General features: G+C 38.9%; 1 protein-coding gene, 1 long non-coding RNA gene and 1 other non-coding gene across 5 annotated transcripts in view; 2 read left to right on the top strand and 1 right to left on the bottom strand.

Moving 5' to 3' along the window:
- The window catches only part of MAMDC2 (MAM domain containing 2), a 125,723-nt gene extending 115,854 nt beyond the window's left edge, over positions 1 to 9,869 (top strand). For 2 of the 3 annotated variants that reach the window (XM_024555239.3, XM_045191264.2), the window contains exons 12-14: positions 3,823 to 4,082; positions 8,649 to 8,733; positions 8,872 to 9,869. In XM_024555239.3, the coding sequence (XP_024411007.2) occupies positions 3,823 to 4,082; positions 8,649 to 8,733; positions 8,872 to 8,936 (410 nt within the window). In that variant the 3' untranslated portion in view covers positions 8,937 to 9,869. Of the gene's footprint in view, positions 1 to 3,822; positions 4,083 to 8,648; positions 8,734 to 8,871 lie in introns of those variants that run through there. The other variant, XM_024555247.3, reaches the window with a different exon arrangement.
- The window catches only part of LOC139440918 (uncharacterized), a 52,937-nt gene that overhangs the window by 27,123 nt on the left and 11,652 nt on the right, over positions 1 to 14,162 (bottom strand). The window lies entirely within an intron of this gene.
- Positions 13,347 to 13,449, top strand: LOC112300473 (small nucleolar RNA U13). The gene has a single exon (XR_002974395.1). It is a non-coding gene; the product is annotated as a small nucleolar RNA U13 (small nucleolar RNA).

The following is a 14,162-nucleotide window of genomic DNA, read 5'->3' as shown; positions in this document are numbered from 1 at the left end:
ATTGTTCAATTATAGTTGTCCTACCTTTTTCCCCCATTGCTCTCCCCTGCCCTGCCCCACCCCCCAGTCAATCCCCACCCAGTTGTACGTGCCCGTGGGCCCTCTATTCATTTTCCTTGACTTGCCCCATCCCCTTTTTTCCCCCAATACCCCCCTCCCCTCTGGTCACTGTCAGTTTGTTCTTTATTTCCATGTCTCTGGTTCTATTTTGCTCATTTGTTTGTTTGTTTTGTTGATTAGGTTCCACTTATTAAAGTAGGGTTTCAATCCACTGTGACACTGACTTTGCATAGAATACAATGGGTGGTAGTTGGGTGGTAAACCATGGTCATTTCATGCTTTGACCTTATTTTCATGGAATTATATTAACTATACCCTTCTATTAGGATTATGTATATCTGTACTTGTTTATATCTAGCCTAGCTTAAGTTCGAAAATCTTAAAGGAAAGAACAATAAAAGTTTCTTTTATTGCTGAAAGTGCCAAAACCCCAGTGTGTCTCGCGTAGCAATTTTCTTGACAGTGAAAGAATGAAAGTAATTATCTTATGTGTGTTTGGTGAAAAAATATATCAGACGGTACGGAACCAGTTTGAGAACACTTGCTTTGATATGATTTTAATTTTCTCAGAACTCAGGTCTGTGCTGGTTTTGCCTTGGAGCATCCTAGTCAAGGGCATGTCTCATCGCCAAGGCTCTCACACAACTGGAGTGGCCTTGGTAGAGTCATGTGCTCTGCGAATGTTCAGTGTGGCTTGTGCCTTAGAGCTGTGGAAAAAAATCGGTTCATTTGTTTATTCAGATATTTTTGGGGCATCTTCTACGTTCCAGGCACTGTTCTAGGATCTGGGGGCATAGTAGCAAAGTAAACCCAGACATATCTCTGCCTTTGTGTATTCTAGAGGAGGGAGACAGACACGGATTAAAAATAAGAAATATATAGTATGGTAAGAGGCCATTAAATGCTGTGGGAAATAATAAATTAGAGTGTTGGGAATGAGGAATGCCAAAGGACAAGGATTGTAATTTGTAATAGTGTAGTCAAAATAGGCCTAGTAGAAAAGGTAATAGCCGAGCAAAGACTTGGAGGTGAGACAATGAGATTGAGTTCATGGGGGGAAAAGCCATTCCAGGCAGAGGGATTAGCACATGCAAAGGCCCTGAGATGGTAGCATACCTACCATACTCCAGGCCAGTGTGACCACGAATCACAGAGTGAGTAAGGAGAAAGACAGTAGGAGAGGAAGGTGGTGGGCAGCAGAGAGGTAAGAGAATGGGCAGGAGATTGTAGTATAGGGCCCTAAAGGTCATTGTCAGGCCTTCAGCTTTTACTCTGAGTGAAATGCTGAGCCAATGAAAAGTTTTGAATGGAAGAGTGTAAGTTTTAGCTTTTGTTAAGAAGGCGCATCTTGCTTCTCATGTAGCAATTGTCTTGCCAGTGAAAGAATGAAAGTAATGAAGTTAAAGAATTATGACTGCAATGTTGAGGTTGAGGTTAGATTGCAGAAAACAAGGGTAGAAGCAGGCAGACTATTTGAGAAGCGTTGCATCCATCCAGGTGAGAAATGATAGTGGCTCAGACCAGGAGGAAGCACTAAAAGTGGGAAGAAGGAAAATGACTGAATTCTAGGCATGTTTTAAAGGAAGAGCCAACAGGAATTCTGAAACCTGGATGTAGAGAGTAAGAGGAGGCAAGAAGTGGTACATGACTCCCAGGTTTGGGCCTGGCCAGCTAGAAAGGGTACAGTAGGTTTTAAGGTAAAGCTGTTAGGTGTATAGTTTTGAACATGTTCGGTTTGAGACGTCTACTTGACAGTAAGTGGAGATGTCCATTACACAGTTTGAATAAACAAGTCTGGATTTCAGCAAAGACCTGGAAGTTTAAATTTGAGAAATGACTCCAAATGTAGCAGTTAAAGCCATGAAACAAGATGAGATGAAAGGAGTGAGTGGGAGCAGAGGAGTTCAGGAACTGGATCTTGGAGCACCCCCAGGCCAACAGGCCCAAGAAGAAAGGTTAACTAGCAAAGGAATGACCAGTGAAATGGGAGAAAAACCAGGAGCGTGCACTGTTCTGCAAGCCAAGATAAGAAAGTACTTTAGGAGGCAGAAGTGATCTACTATGTCCGATGTTGCTGATAGCACAAGAATTGAAAACCAACCATTGGTTTTAGTATTGAGGATGCGATTGGTAAGCACTCCAGAAATATGGACAGTATTTTTCCTAAGTTTTAAAGCAGATCATGGGGATGATTGGTTGCAATGAAGGCCACACCCCAGGGCTCTGACAGTCCAGTTTTACAGATGATAACTTTACTGGGGGGAGGAGTTGCACAGTGCACACAATTTTATAACACCAAATTGGACAAGACTGTCTCCCACCCTTTTAATAGACTATAGGACTTCTCAGATCTGTTTGTGGAAATTGGGGAAAGGGAGAGGAGGAATGTTTTGAAGGAGCATAGATGGAGCTTCTGATGGATTCTGGTTAGGGTATCTCAAACACTGCATTTTGAGAAATGCTAGAGCTAACTGATTAAACTTTAACTATAAAGAAAGATACCCAGCAACCACTTCGTTTACATGCTTTATTTGAAATCTCTTACTTTTCCCCCGCAATTTGTCCATTAATGCCTGCATGAAATAGTAAGAGATATATCACTATGTAAAAATGATTTTTTATATCATGAATTTAAGAAAATAAGCATTGGCAAAGAAGACAATAATAATGCATGCAAATATTTGTGTATATTTTTTAGGTAGAAGAGATGTAAACTTTTCATCGGTCATCACTATTCATATATTGCCTTATTTCAGTGACTTGATGGTAATTAATTAACATCAACCAGCTCTATTTTGGTGGGAGGGAGGGCAGATTTGTAGGAATGTCCCATTTCTGTGGTGTAAATACTTTCATCATGACCCATTTAAAACTACCAACATGAGGTCATTTAGACCTACCAGCCAAAGTCACCTACTGGACTCTTGGGAGCCCGTGGAAACCATTTCTAGCACACTACTACCCTGTTCACCTGCAGACTAACCCTGCTGCTGCCTGAAACTAGCAAATTCAAAACCAAACTAAAATTAGGAAAGAAAAATAGAAACATCAAGTATTACAGTATATAATTAACATGTGTTATATAGTACATGGTATACCATATATAAATATCATACATAATTATATTAAATGTTATATAAACATGTTTTCAAGATTCAAAGAATTGTCACACAAAATTTCAGGAAAGAGGACAGGACAGGAAATTAACATTTGAATATGCATTACACGTGGGCATGTACCACACATGTTATCTAACTCACAACTCTGTAGCACAGGTATTTACTAACCCTTGTTTTCAAATGATGCATATAGGTCCAGAGAACATAATCATTAGACCAGGATCACAGAGACAACAAATATTAGAGTGAAGACTTGAACCCACATCTACCTGACTGCAAAATCTATGCTGTCTCCCCTAAACCCGTGTCTGGAAGCTCCAGAATATTGCGCATGAGTTAGTAGAATAAATTCTGATATGTTAATTGCCACATCAGTGGCATAATACTAATACACTAATTACCTCCTGTATATTAAGCTGAATTATAAGTTATTAAGTAAAAATACTTTGATGGTCTAAATTTTGTAGCATACTTATTCTCCTTGGATTATACATATTCTCCAAAATGATAATATCCTTTATCAGTACTATAATCAAGTCATCCATTTGCTCTAATTCGTTTCCAGGACCACTACTCAAAAGAGAAAGGAGAGAGTATAATCTGTGTCCTTTCTAACAATGCCTGGTTTTGCATTGCTCCCAAGGCTACTACATGTACATCGAGGCCTCCCACATGGTGTACGGGCAGAAAGCACACCTCCTGTCCGGGCCTCTGCGAGGAGTCACCGGGAAACACTGCCTGACCTTTTTCTACCACATGTATGGAGCAGGGACTGGCCTGCTGAGTGTTTATTTGAAAAAAGAAGGTGACAGAGAAGAGTTCCTCCTATGGAGAAGAAGAGGTGAACAGAGTATTTCCTGGCTCCGAGTGCAGGTTGAATACAGCTGTGAGAGGCAACACCAGGTAAGCCAAAGGAGATGAGAATCAAGTCCTGGAAAGCATTCCTGTAAGCTTCTGATGTTCTTCATTTTTCTTGCTACCAAAGAGAATGTTTTGTTCTTTTTCAGGGTCATAGATAAAGGCAGTGCTTGAGAGTAAACATAATTAGTCTATATTGATTAAATCTGAGCAGTGAATGGGAACTTAGGCGGGAGAGATGGCTTTGGGTATTTATGCACAAAGTGATTTTTGCAGCCCAGTGATGGAAGTGTATCTATTTTTGTCTTGGTACATTATGCGTGTCAAGTACATTCTATGTGTCCTGCAAATCTCTAAAAGAGAATCTTTCTTCTAAACGTGGTATTTACCTATTTAGTTGTTGCAGCTGCATGGTTCCCTCATCTTTACCCGCATACAAAGGCTTGTTTTATGAGCCTCTGTTTATCAGAGTATATGGTCCAGAGGTTTAACTCTGTCTGCATTCATGCAGAAAAAAACAAAAGTCTTCTTTTTGAATTTTTTTAATACGTTTATTAATTTGAGAGAGCGACAAAGAGAAAAAGAAACATCAGTGTGAGAGAGAAACATCGATAGGTTGCCTCCCATATGCACCCGACTAGAGATGGAACCCACAACCTAGGTATGTGCCCTGACGGGTAATCAAACCCAAACCTTTTGGTCTACAGGACTATGCTCTAATCAACTGAGCCACCAAGCCAGAGCAAAACTGAGAATCGTAATTCTAAATCCTGGGTTTCTCCCTGGGTCTTTTCATGTACTGTACAAGACCTTCCTCCTACTGGATCTCGATTATGAAAGAATCTGTGCAGCCATAGGAATGAGTCTTTTACATTCCTTACATTCCAATAGATAAGGCCGAACAACCAAGCTAGTCTAGAGATCAGCAGTGGCCTCCTGATAGCCACTGACTTCACCTGCTCACCATGAGCCAAAGCTTCAGAAAACTCTGGGGAGATAACCTGCAGACCCGACTGTTTCCGAACTTGCTCTGAGGAATGCTCAGATGGGACCTTCAACTAAAACTCCTGCTTCCTCCTCTTCCTTGCTCCTGGCTGATAAACCTCCTGGCCCAGTACATCTCAACTTTAACCACAGGCTGCTTGCTCTAAGCCTAAATCTTCCTGGGAAGAGGTATGAAAATAAGGACTGTATTTTATACCACTCCCAACCACAGTGACTTTTCTCCAGATCCAAATGGGGAGGAGTAGCAGAAGCTCAGACGGCCAGGGTGCTTTGCCATCAGGGTGCAGCGTTGCTAAAGAACAGATGACAGAGGGAAGATGTGCATCATCCAGGGATGCCCTATTATCTCAGCATGGATAAAACCGTCTAGAAATTCAGTAAAGAATACCAGATAGTCCCAAGGATTATTTTGATAGTGATTTAATGTCTGTTTACAGAAGGAAAGGGGATCCCTCAGGAACTGACTAATATAGTTGATCATCATTCGGAGGTGATGGATTAATTGTGTTAGGCTAGAAGGGCACCATTCCCAGTTTAGATGTTTTCAAAATGTGGTCCTGAAACAAGCGACGACACCCAAAGTGCAAATTCACCTGAAATACACATTCTCAGGCCCCACCTCGGCGCTTTTGACCAGAAACTCTGGGGGTGGGGCCCAGAAATATGTGTCTTAACAGGCCCTCCTGGTGGTTCTCACACATGCTAAAGATGCAGAATTTCTGTTCTAGACTAAATGAATCTGAGTCTCTCAGGTGGATCCTGAGTATTGTTTTTTAAACAACCCCCCCACACACACACACAATGATGCTGATGCACAGGAGTTCTAGGATTTGAGTTCTGGGGAATGAGTGACTCAGCACCTAAGCCCAGGGGCTCAGGTACAGGGCCTTGCATCTACTAGACTTGCTGGGTGACTGGTTCTCTCAAATGCTTTTTGAGCACAGAGCAGTGAGGCATCTGGGCTGGTACCTTGGGGTGTTCAAGTTCAAAGGGTACAGAATGGCCTGAGAGATTTCACAGCTCACAATTTGGAAGGAAGACTTCTAACCATTCTCTTCGGCTTAGAATGAAACAGATATAAACCTGCCATGAGGAATTTTCTCCTGGATTTAGTGACTCCCTCAGGTTTCCCAAATGACTGTGTGGAGACTGAACTAATTTCCTCAAAACAGCTCAGTGTCTGTGCAAACAGACTGGCCATCTTCCGTGTGCCAGGCACTTACAGTGCTAAGAGCTGCACGTAAGTTCTTCCAATTGATCTTATAGCTCCTCTTTACAGCCGGGGGAAACTGGACGTCCAGCTGGTAAGTGGCAGAGTGAGCACTGGATCCCAGATCTGACTAGTTCCAAAGTTTTATCACTAAGCCACTGTTCTATACTCCCTTCCACCATAGAAGTTCCAAAATATACTCAGTCTCCTGGATGTCACAAGCACTGGTGACTTTGGAAAAAAATCTTATTCTCACTGAGATTTATATATTTTCAAAATAGGGTAATATTTCTGCCATGATGACGTCACCAGAGCTAAGTGAGGGCCCAATAAGATTATATACTTGAAAGGGTTTTACAAACTTTAAAGTACTAAAATATTAAGATATTATTATTGTTTCTAAAAATATATTCCCTCCAAACCTCTCTGGTCTCTAATTCATATCACCATGACAGACATGATATAGCTATTATTCTCAATTTATGTATAAGGCCAGATATCTCATTTTAATAAGTACCTGTTCGCCACTTGCTATTCTGGTACGTGTGTTCGTCATCAGTGGGGGCGGGCAGGTGGAGGACTTTTAGAATGCTGTGGTACTGCGGTTTGAGACTCCTCCTGTATGGAGAATGTATGGGTGGCCTCCCAATGACATTCCAGGCATCAGATTATCCTTGTGAAAGAAATATTATCAAGTGGCAAAATTTTAATCATGCTCCTGCCTGGGGGAATTTATTAAAGCGTGAAGGCAGAATCTGACTTCACTATTGATCAAAACCACAAAATGATTTTATTTCCTTTGGATTCTTTGCTTACCTTTCCTCCTCTGCTCTCAGGTGTTTTCCTCTTTGGTTTCTTATATTTTGATGCCAGTGAAAGAAAGGGTGAGACAGATTCTCAGCTCACTGAAATATGTGCATCATTCTTATCTATGATACTGCCTAACATTTACAGGGAATTATTACGTGTCAGGTACTCAGCTAGGACCGGGTCTCCAAATTCTCTTGTTCCTGCTGCCCTTTGTCTCAGTAAATTTTTTCTGATGCCCTGGACCAAAATAAATACATAACAGTTCCATTTACTAAGTAGCTCAGTTTAAAAAACTTAGTAAGTATTTATGTCCTAATGACTTAGTAGCCATTTCAAAAAATAACAGAAAAAATAATATTTTAATCTCATTCTTAAATAATCTCAATTGCTTACTAATAGGACATATATCTATAATACAAGGGCGAAAACATAATGCTATAAAATAGTTATTGCTCAAGTATTAAGGAAATTCAAAGGAGGTTTTATGAAATCGAGTGTTTTAGCCCAACCACAGACCATTAAGAATGTAATGCCATCAGTAATTGGTCTATCACACTTTATATTGCAGACTTGGTGAACGAAAACCAGGTTTTGTTATTTTTCAGAAAACCAAAATGCTTATTAACTACATTCATATATCCTGTTATCCAGATGTCTTAGGACTCTTTTTCTCTCTTCTTGACAATGATTTGGATCCTCATTTAGGAATGTGTCCTTATAATGTTTATTAACGTTATTTTGTCACACTGCTATTATTGAAGCTTCTTTGGGTAATTAATTTTAAGGTGGTTTCATATGCTTATTAATTGTCCACTTTATATGCTTTGATTTACTTTAAATCACAATCTAGTCCAATGGGGAGTCATTTGCTTACAAAATGAGTAGAGAAAATGTGTCTTCTGGATACTTTTTACTACCCGCAGCCTTACTGGAGTATTCAGTGGGCTGCCTTGGAGATTGTAATGTAATTGATTTACCCTAGAACCTGAATATTTGATTATTTTCTTCTCAGGGTCTAAAGTCATAAAGTTGCTTTATTCTTCTTCCTGGGCTTTCTTGGATGTCATAGTATTTAATATGATCATTGGGGTTTGTTTGGGGGTTTTTGGTAAATTTAATTATTATGCTTTGTTGTTCATACATGGGTCTCATCAGTCACATTAAATTCTTCCATCTACCACCAGTGTCAAAAGTAGATTTATGGAAAGCCTAAGGAAGCTTAAGCTTCTGGGCCCACCCTGTGAATGCTGGGAGTAGAATATTCTAGGCGGGGGAGGGAATATCAGGTCATCCCCACGACGCATTTCAGGGTGAACATTTCTTGGAAATTGCCTACAGAGATCTCAGAAGAAAGGGACCTGAATCTCTGAGCCTCCAGTAATTTCTTGTGAACTTCTTTAAATTCTAAGTAAGTGTTCTCTTTTGTACCTCAAGTTGAATTTGTGATTTTGTATTCTTTTTCTTAAAGGGGGCCCTGAGAACAATCTCAGCTTCTAGATGCCTGCAGCCTGGATCCGCCCCTGACCAGGGTATTGTTTTGTCAGGATGACTGTATTTCTAAATCAAATTTATTCATTATCTTTCAGATAATTTTTGAAGCCATTCGGGGAATGTCGATAAGAAGTGATATTGCCATTGATGATGTTAAGTTTCAAGCAGGACCCTGTGCAGGTAACAGTATTTTTCCCAATTAAACTAGCTTAATTGAAAAGGAATTTTGAAGCAGTCTTAAATCATAAGAATGCCAATTAAGTATTTTTCTACAATAAAAATAGAGAAAACTATTATTGTCTATTTGTCTCCTGACAGAAGCAGAAGATACAACTCAGCAATCATCAGGATATTCTGAAGATTTAAATGAGATTGAGTATTAGGAAATGACCTGAATTGGATTAACGAAACAAAAGCCATACCTCTTCAATCAAAATGAAAATTAAACAAATGAATACTGGATAACCTTAACTATTTCATAAGTTATAAAATAACTTCAGAGCACTCTTCTTCATTGCTTTTGCAAAAAATACTGACTCAGGGCTTTTTTTTTTTTCATGTGACAACTGTCTCTAGGAGTACAGGCTGCTGGTTTTGCATAAATCATCTAAATTTTGGTACTGTTTCAAAATACACATGTACCACATTGTAGTCATCTTTCAAGTGCACAGACAAAGGGCACAGTCAAAATGAGATGTGCTCACGTAAATCTGCATTCAGTGAATGTATAGGGAGGAGAATAAGACTGTGGGTTTCATTTTGAATTTCAAATATCACAAATATTTTTAAAGAAATGTGGGGTGTCAGTAATATCTGCAAAATGAATGCAGTTTTTATGGTAACAAGTTAGTCTAAGAATATAAAGTCTTACTTTCTGTTTTATTCATAGAAATGGAGTATTAATTTTTAGATATTTTTACTACATGTGATAACAAAGGATCTTGCGTGCGTGTCCCAGGGTAAGTCAGTATTAGTTCATGCTGTATTCCGAGGCAATGCTACCTTCCTTTTTCCGCCTTTGAATGCCTTTGGAAAGTCACTGTGATCACGTGGGCAGAAACTGCACTCTTTTTTTGTAAAGCAAGCTTGAAAATAATTATGTGCACACACCCCAAAATTTTGTAAACGTGTTAAACAATTTTATTGATTTTTATAACAAATGTTTTGGTAAGATTTTGAGTAATATAAATTCTATCAGCTATAATTAACTACTGCTTTTCATTTACACATTAGAAAATTGTATGTACATGTTTATATACCCAAAGAGCTCTTTTGAAATTACAAGATTACCTAATAAAAAGTAATGTAAAAATCTTTTCCCAGGCAATTAACTCATTTCTACATTATTTTTTGTTGTCAGGATATCTTTACTACTGAATGTAGATTCTAATTTGAATCTCTGCCACAATTAACTGCTTCTTGAGTCTTTTATTAGTGGCATGAGCACTGCACACATTGATGGAATCATTAATTTTACAGAGTTTTTTATTTCACATAAACATTCTCAAGTCCCCCTCGCCCCCATTTTATCTTTTTAGAATTTAAACTGTTACACGGATAAGAATTCTGGCTTGTTTTGTTTACTTTTGTAGTGTTAGTACCCAGAAGAATGTCTGATTATATAGCAGGTGCTCAATAAATAAACATTTGCTTGGATGGATGGATGGATGGGTGGATGTATGGAAGGAAGGATGAATGAATGAATTGAACCCTTTCAACATCCTCCTAGATGGAAATATTAACTTTTTTCAGAAATAAGGAAACCAAGGTTCAGAAGAGTGAAAAAAAATAACTTAAGATTCCACAGCTATTAAGTGAAGGAACTCAGAGTCAAGTCTCTCTGACCCCAAAGCCTATAATCTCTTACTGCTTTGTGTGCCTAAAAATCCATTCTTCTGATGGTGTTGGGAGGATTTCCCACTAAAGAATTTCAATTCCCACCATAAATTAATCTGTAAGAAGCATTATACCTCCCTGACTACATTACTTAGAAAACAAAAAATACTCAGCTAGTCCTGACTGGTATGGCCCAGTTGGTTGTGTGTTGTCCCACAAAGCAAAACATGTCCAGTTCGATTCCCAGTCAGAGCACATGCCTGGGTTGTGGGCCAGGTCCCTAGGAAGGCAACCACACATTGATGTTTCCCTCTCTCCCTTCCTTCTCCTTTCTAAAATAAATAAATAAATTCTTTTTTTAAAACAGCACAAAAAAGAAATGAAGATTGTTTCTCTAGGACCTAATATGTAGTGCATTGTAAGGGGTTTATAATAAGTGGTAAGTTAAGTCATTCACCAGCCCCCTTGCTAATGGATTACATAAATCCATAGTAATAATCATAGCTAACATTTATTGAATACTTACTACTTTTAGGCATTGTTCAGAGCTTTACATGAATTCACTCATGTTATCATCCTGATAACAACCCATGAAGTAGATCTACTGATATTTCCATTATAAATAGGGAAAGCGAATTTGTTCAAGTGCAGCAGCTAGTGTAGGGCCTAATTTTGAACTTGGGTCTGTTTCACTGCCAAACTTGTGTTCTAATCCCCCCTGTAAGACTGCCTTCGGAACCTAACTCTCCTGAGAACTCCACCCACACCACTAATTCAGACTCTAGTGAAAGGTCCCAAGTTCTCTCATTCAAGAGGATTCGTTGGCTACCAAAATTGCCCCAAAGGTTGCCAAACCAGAAAAACTACTTCGGACACCAACTTTGAGAATTGTGGGGTTGGAAAGAATTGGGAACTGGTTATTGACATACGGCAGAAAGGTAGGAAGTAATTATTGCCAAGTATTGCTCAGAAACAAGCTGAAGTTCCTATAATAAAAGAGAGAATGTGGAAGGTGAACAGATTAATTTACTGTTCCTCATGTATGATATTTTTGCAGGATTTGCTTTTTGGATACTTCTTTTCCTTTTCCAGGTTGCCTTTCCATTCATTTAACTATATTTCATGTGGATGGAAATATGGAAGGATGGTAGTAAGCACAATAGAGTTTTCTCAGGTTTAGAAATGTCCTAGGGGGAGGGCATACTAATAGGTACTGCTTAACATTTAAACCCCATGTTTACATTTATTCCGATTTTCACCTAAACACACAAGTGTTTCAGATGGAAACTACCTTTTCACACAGTTTCCTTCGCTCCGTATTTGCTGTTTGTGTTGGAGATTAGTTATGTAGAGAAGGGAGTAAAAAAGAGGAGACTGAGAAAATGGTGGCTGGGATGCAAGGTCTGGTTTAATGTGGAAGATGAAAAGGTTCAGCAAAGACTTGTTGAGAAATCTACGCTCCAGCCATTATACCAAGCATGGGAATTGCAAAGATGCTCACGCATTAGTGAGCCAAACAGATCTAAACCTGTCAGTGCAATTTGGAGTGCTGAGTACCATGAGGTCACACGTGCAGGGTGCTATGAGAGGCCTGGGCAGGGCATCTGACCATGGAGGGCAGGGCCAGCCTCCTGGCCCATGTCTGGACAGAGCAACCAACTGAGACTTACCAACATGGACTCTGACTTATTCCCAGGCAGGGACATAATTTCCTGTGCAAATTAACTATAGAACTGGGAGAAAAAATCAAAAGTTTTCATAACTGATCTTTCTAACGTGGTTGCATTTTTAACATGTGGACTACTATAAAGAGGCTATAGTGATTAAGTGCACGGTTTCTGGATTCGGGCTGTCTCCGTTTAAATTCTGGCTCTGCCGCTATAGGCTTTGTGACTGAGGACAAGTCACTTACAACCTCTCCAACTCCTATTTCTACCCTGCAAAATGGGGCAAATACTTGACTATACTTCTTTAGGTTGCTATAAAGATTAAATGCAAATAATACGTGCAAGCACTTACTGTTGGACACACAAGAGCCATTCAAGTTTGTATTCTAAGGCTTGAGTGAAATTTTTGGATAAATTGCAGTGATTTTCATGTATTCTCTATATAGGAATTGTGAGTTTATAGTGCCATCTTAAGGATAGAGCAACCATGTACTCTTATCCTTTTACCAACTTTTTCTTATTAGCAGCAATACAAGGCTCATTTTTACCAGTACCTGGGCAACGCCTTCCCCTTTGCTCTTCCTACTCCAGCCACTATTAATGGTTCTTCTATGCTACCTACCCTTCATATATACCCCAGAAAAATTTATCACGCTAAACCTAACTTCTTGTTTTCATGTCCATCTTCTCAAGAATGGAGGCTTAGTAAATTCTGTACTTCCACTGCCTGTCATACTCAACAAATCTGGATTAAATAAACAAAAGCTCAATAAAATCATTTATTTTAGTACAAATATGGATATGGATTTAAAAATATCACAAGGGATGTAATTCTGTTTGGTCCATCAAAACTTCATGGTCCAAAAATACACACACTAAAATTTTAACATGAAAATATGTCTCTGGCTAGTCTCTGATGCACTTGGGGTACCAGGTAAACACAAATACAGACCTTCTTTAGAGAGCCATGCACCCAACCCAGGCAGTACGTTTCCCACACATAAAACTGCACAATTCAAAGTTACAAAACACTTAGTGAAACAGTCCACTAGAGGCAAAAATCAGCTGTCAACAAACAGTAGAATCAGATACCCAAGACTTCATAGGATGAGATTTTTTTTTGATAGGTACTTTATTTTTTAAAGTGATTAGAGACCCCTCCAAAAAAAGCATTGAAAACATAACAAAAGTCAATACTCTGTGAAAAAACAAGCAGGTAGATTTTAAAGCAAACCAACTAGAACTTCTAACATAAAAAATACAGTCATTAAAATTAAAAATTCAATGGAGATCCTTTTGTAGTTCATAAGCATGATGATTGCGTGTTCACGCTCTTGTGTGACATGTGCCTCCCACAAACCTTGTTACGACCTTGGCACATACTCGTCTGACATAAAAAAAGAATCAATGGAAAAGGCAAATATCTAACTAAATACATGCAATAGAAGAGAGATGGTGAACAAGAATATAAAATAATAAATCAGACTGCAATGTAGAGAGACAAAAAGAAGTGCAAAATAGGAGACAATGAATGAGACTACCTAGTGTATTAAAATAAGAGCTCCAGAAAGAGAATGGGGGTGAGAGTATATTCAAAGGGAGAATGTTTTATTTTGTTTTTAAAGATTTTATTTATTTTTAGAGAGGGGGGAAGGGAGGGGACAATGTGAGGGAGAGAAATATTGATCGGTTGCCTCCAACCAGGGACTGAGCTGGCAGGCAACCCAGGCATGTGCCTTGATTGGGAATCGAACTGGCTTTGCAGGATGATGCTCAACCAACTGAGCCATGCCGGTCAGGGCCAAAGGGAGAATATTTTAGACTGTTTTAAAGTTGGATATGCCTTAGAATGCTCAGATCAGGAAGTCCAACAAATTCTGAGCGATATAAGTCAAAATAAATCCATACCTAGATACATCATTATGAAATTATGTAATACCAAAGGCAAAGAGATTTAATGTAAATGAGAAGACAGATGAACTACAGAGGAATGAAAATTAAAATCAAACTTCTCAATAATGAGAAAGGTGTGAAGACAGTGGAATATTATTATTAACATGTTGAGAGAAAATAATGTCAACTGGGAATTTTATCATTCAAACAAGC

The sequence above is a fragment of the Desmodus rotundus genome, chromosome 1 (assembly GCF_022682495.2).
Source record: "Desmodus rotundus isolate HL8 chromosome 1, HLdesRot8A.1, whole genome shotgun sequence".
NCBI classification, from domain to species: Eukaryota; Metazoa; Chordata; class Mammalia; order Chiroptera; family Phyllostomidae; genus Desmodus; species Desmodus rotundus.
The sequence above is the reverse complement of the archived record's forward strand: the minus strand, read 5'-3'. Positions and strand labels throughout refer to the sequence as shown.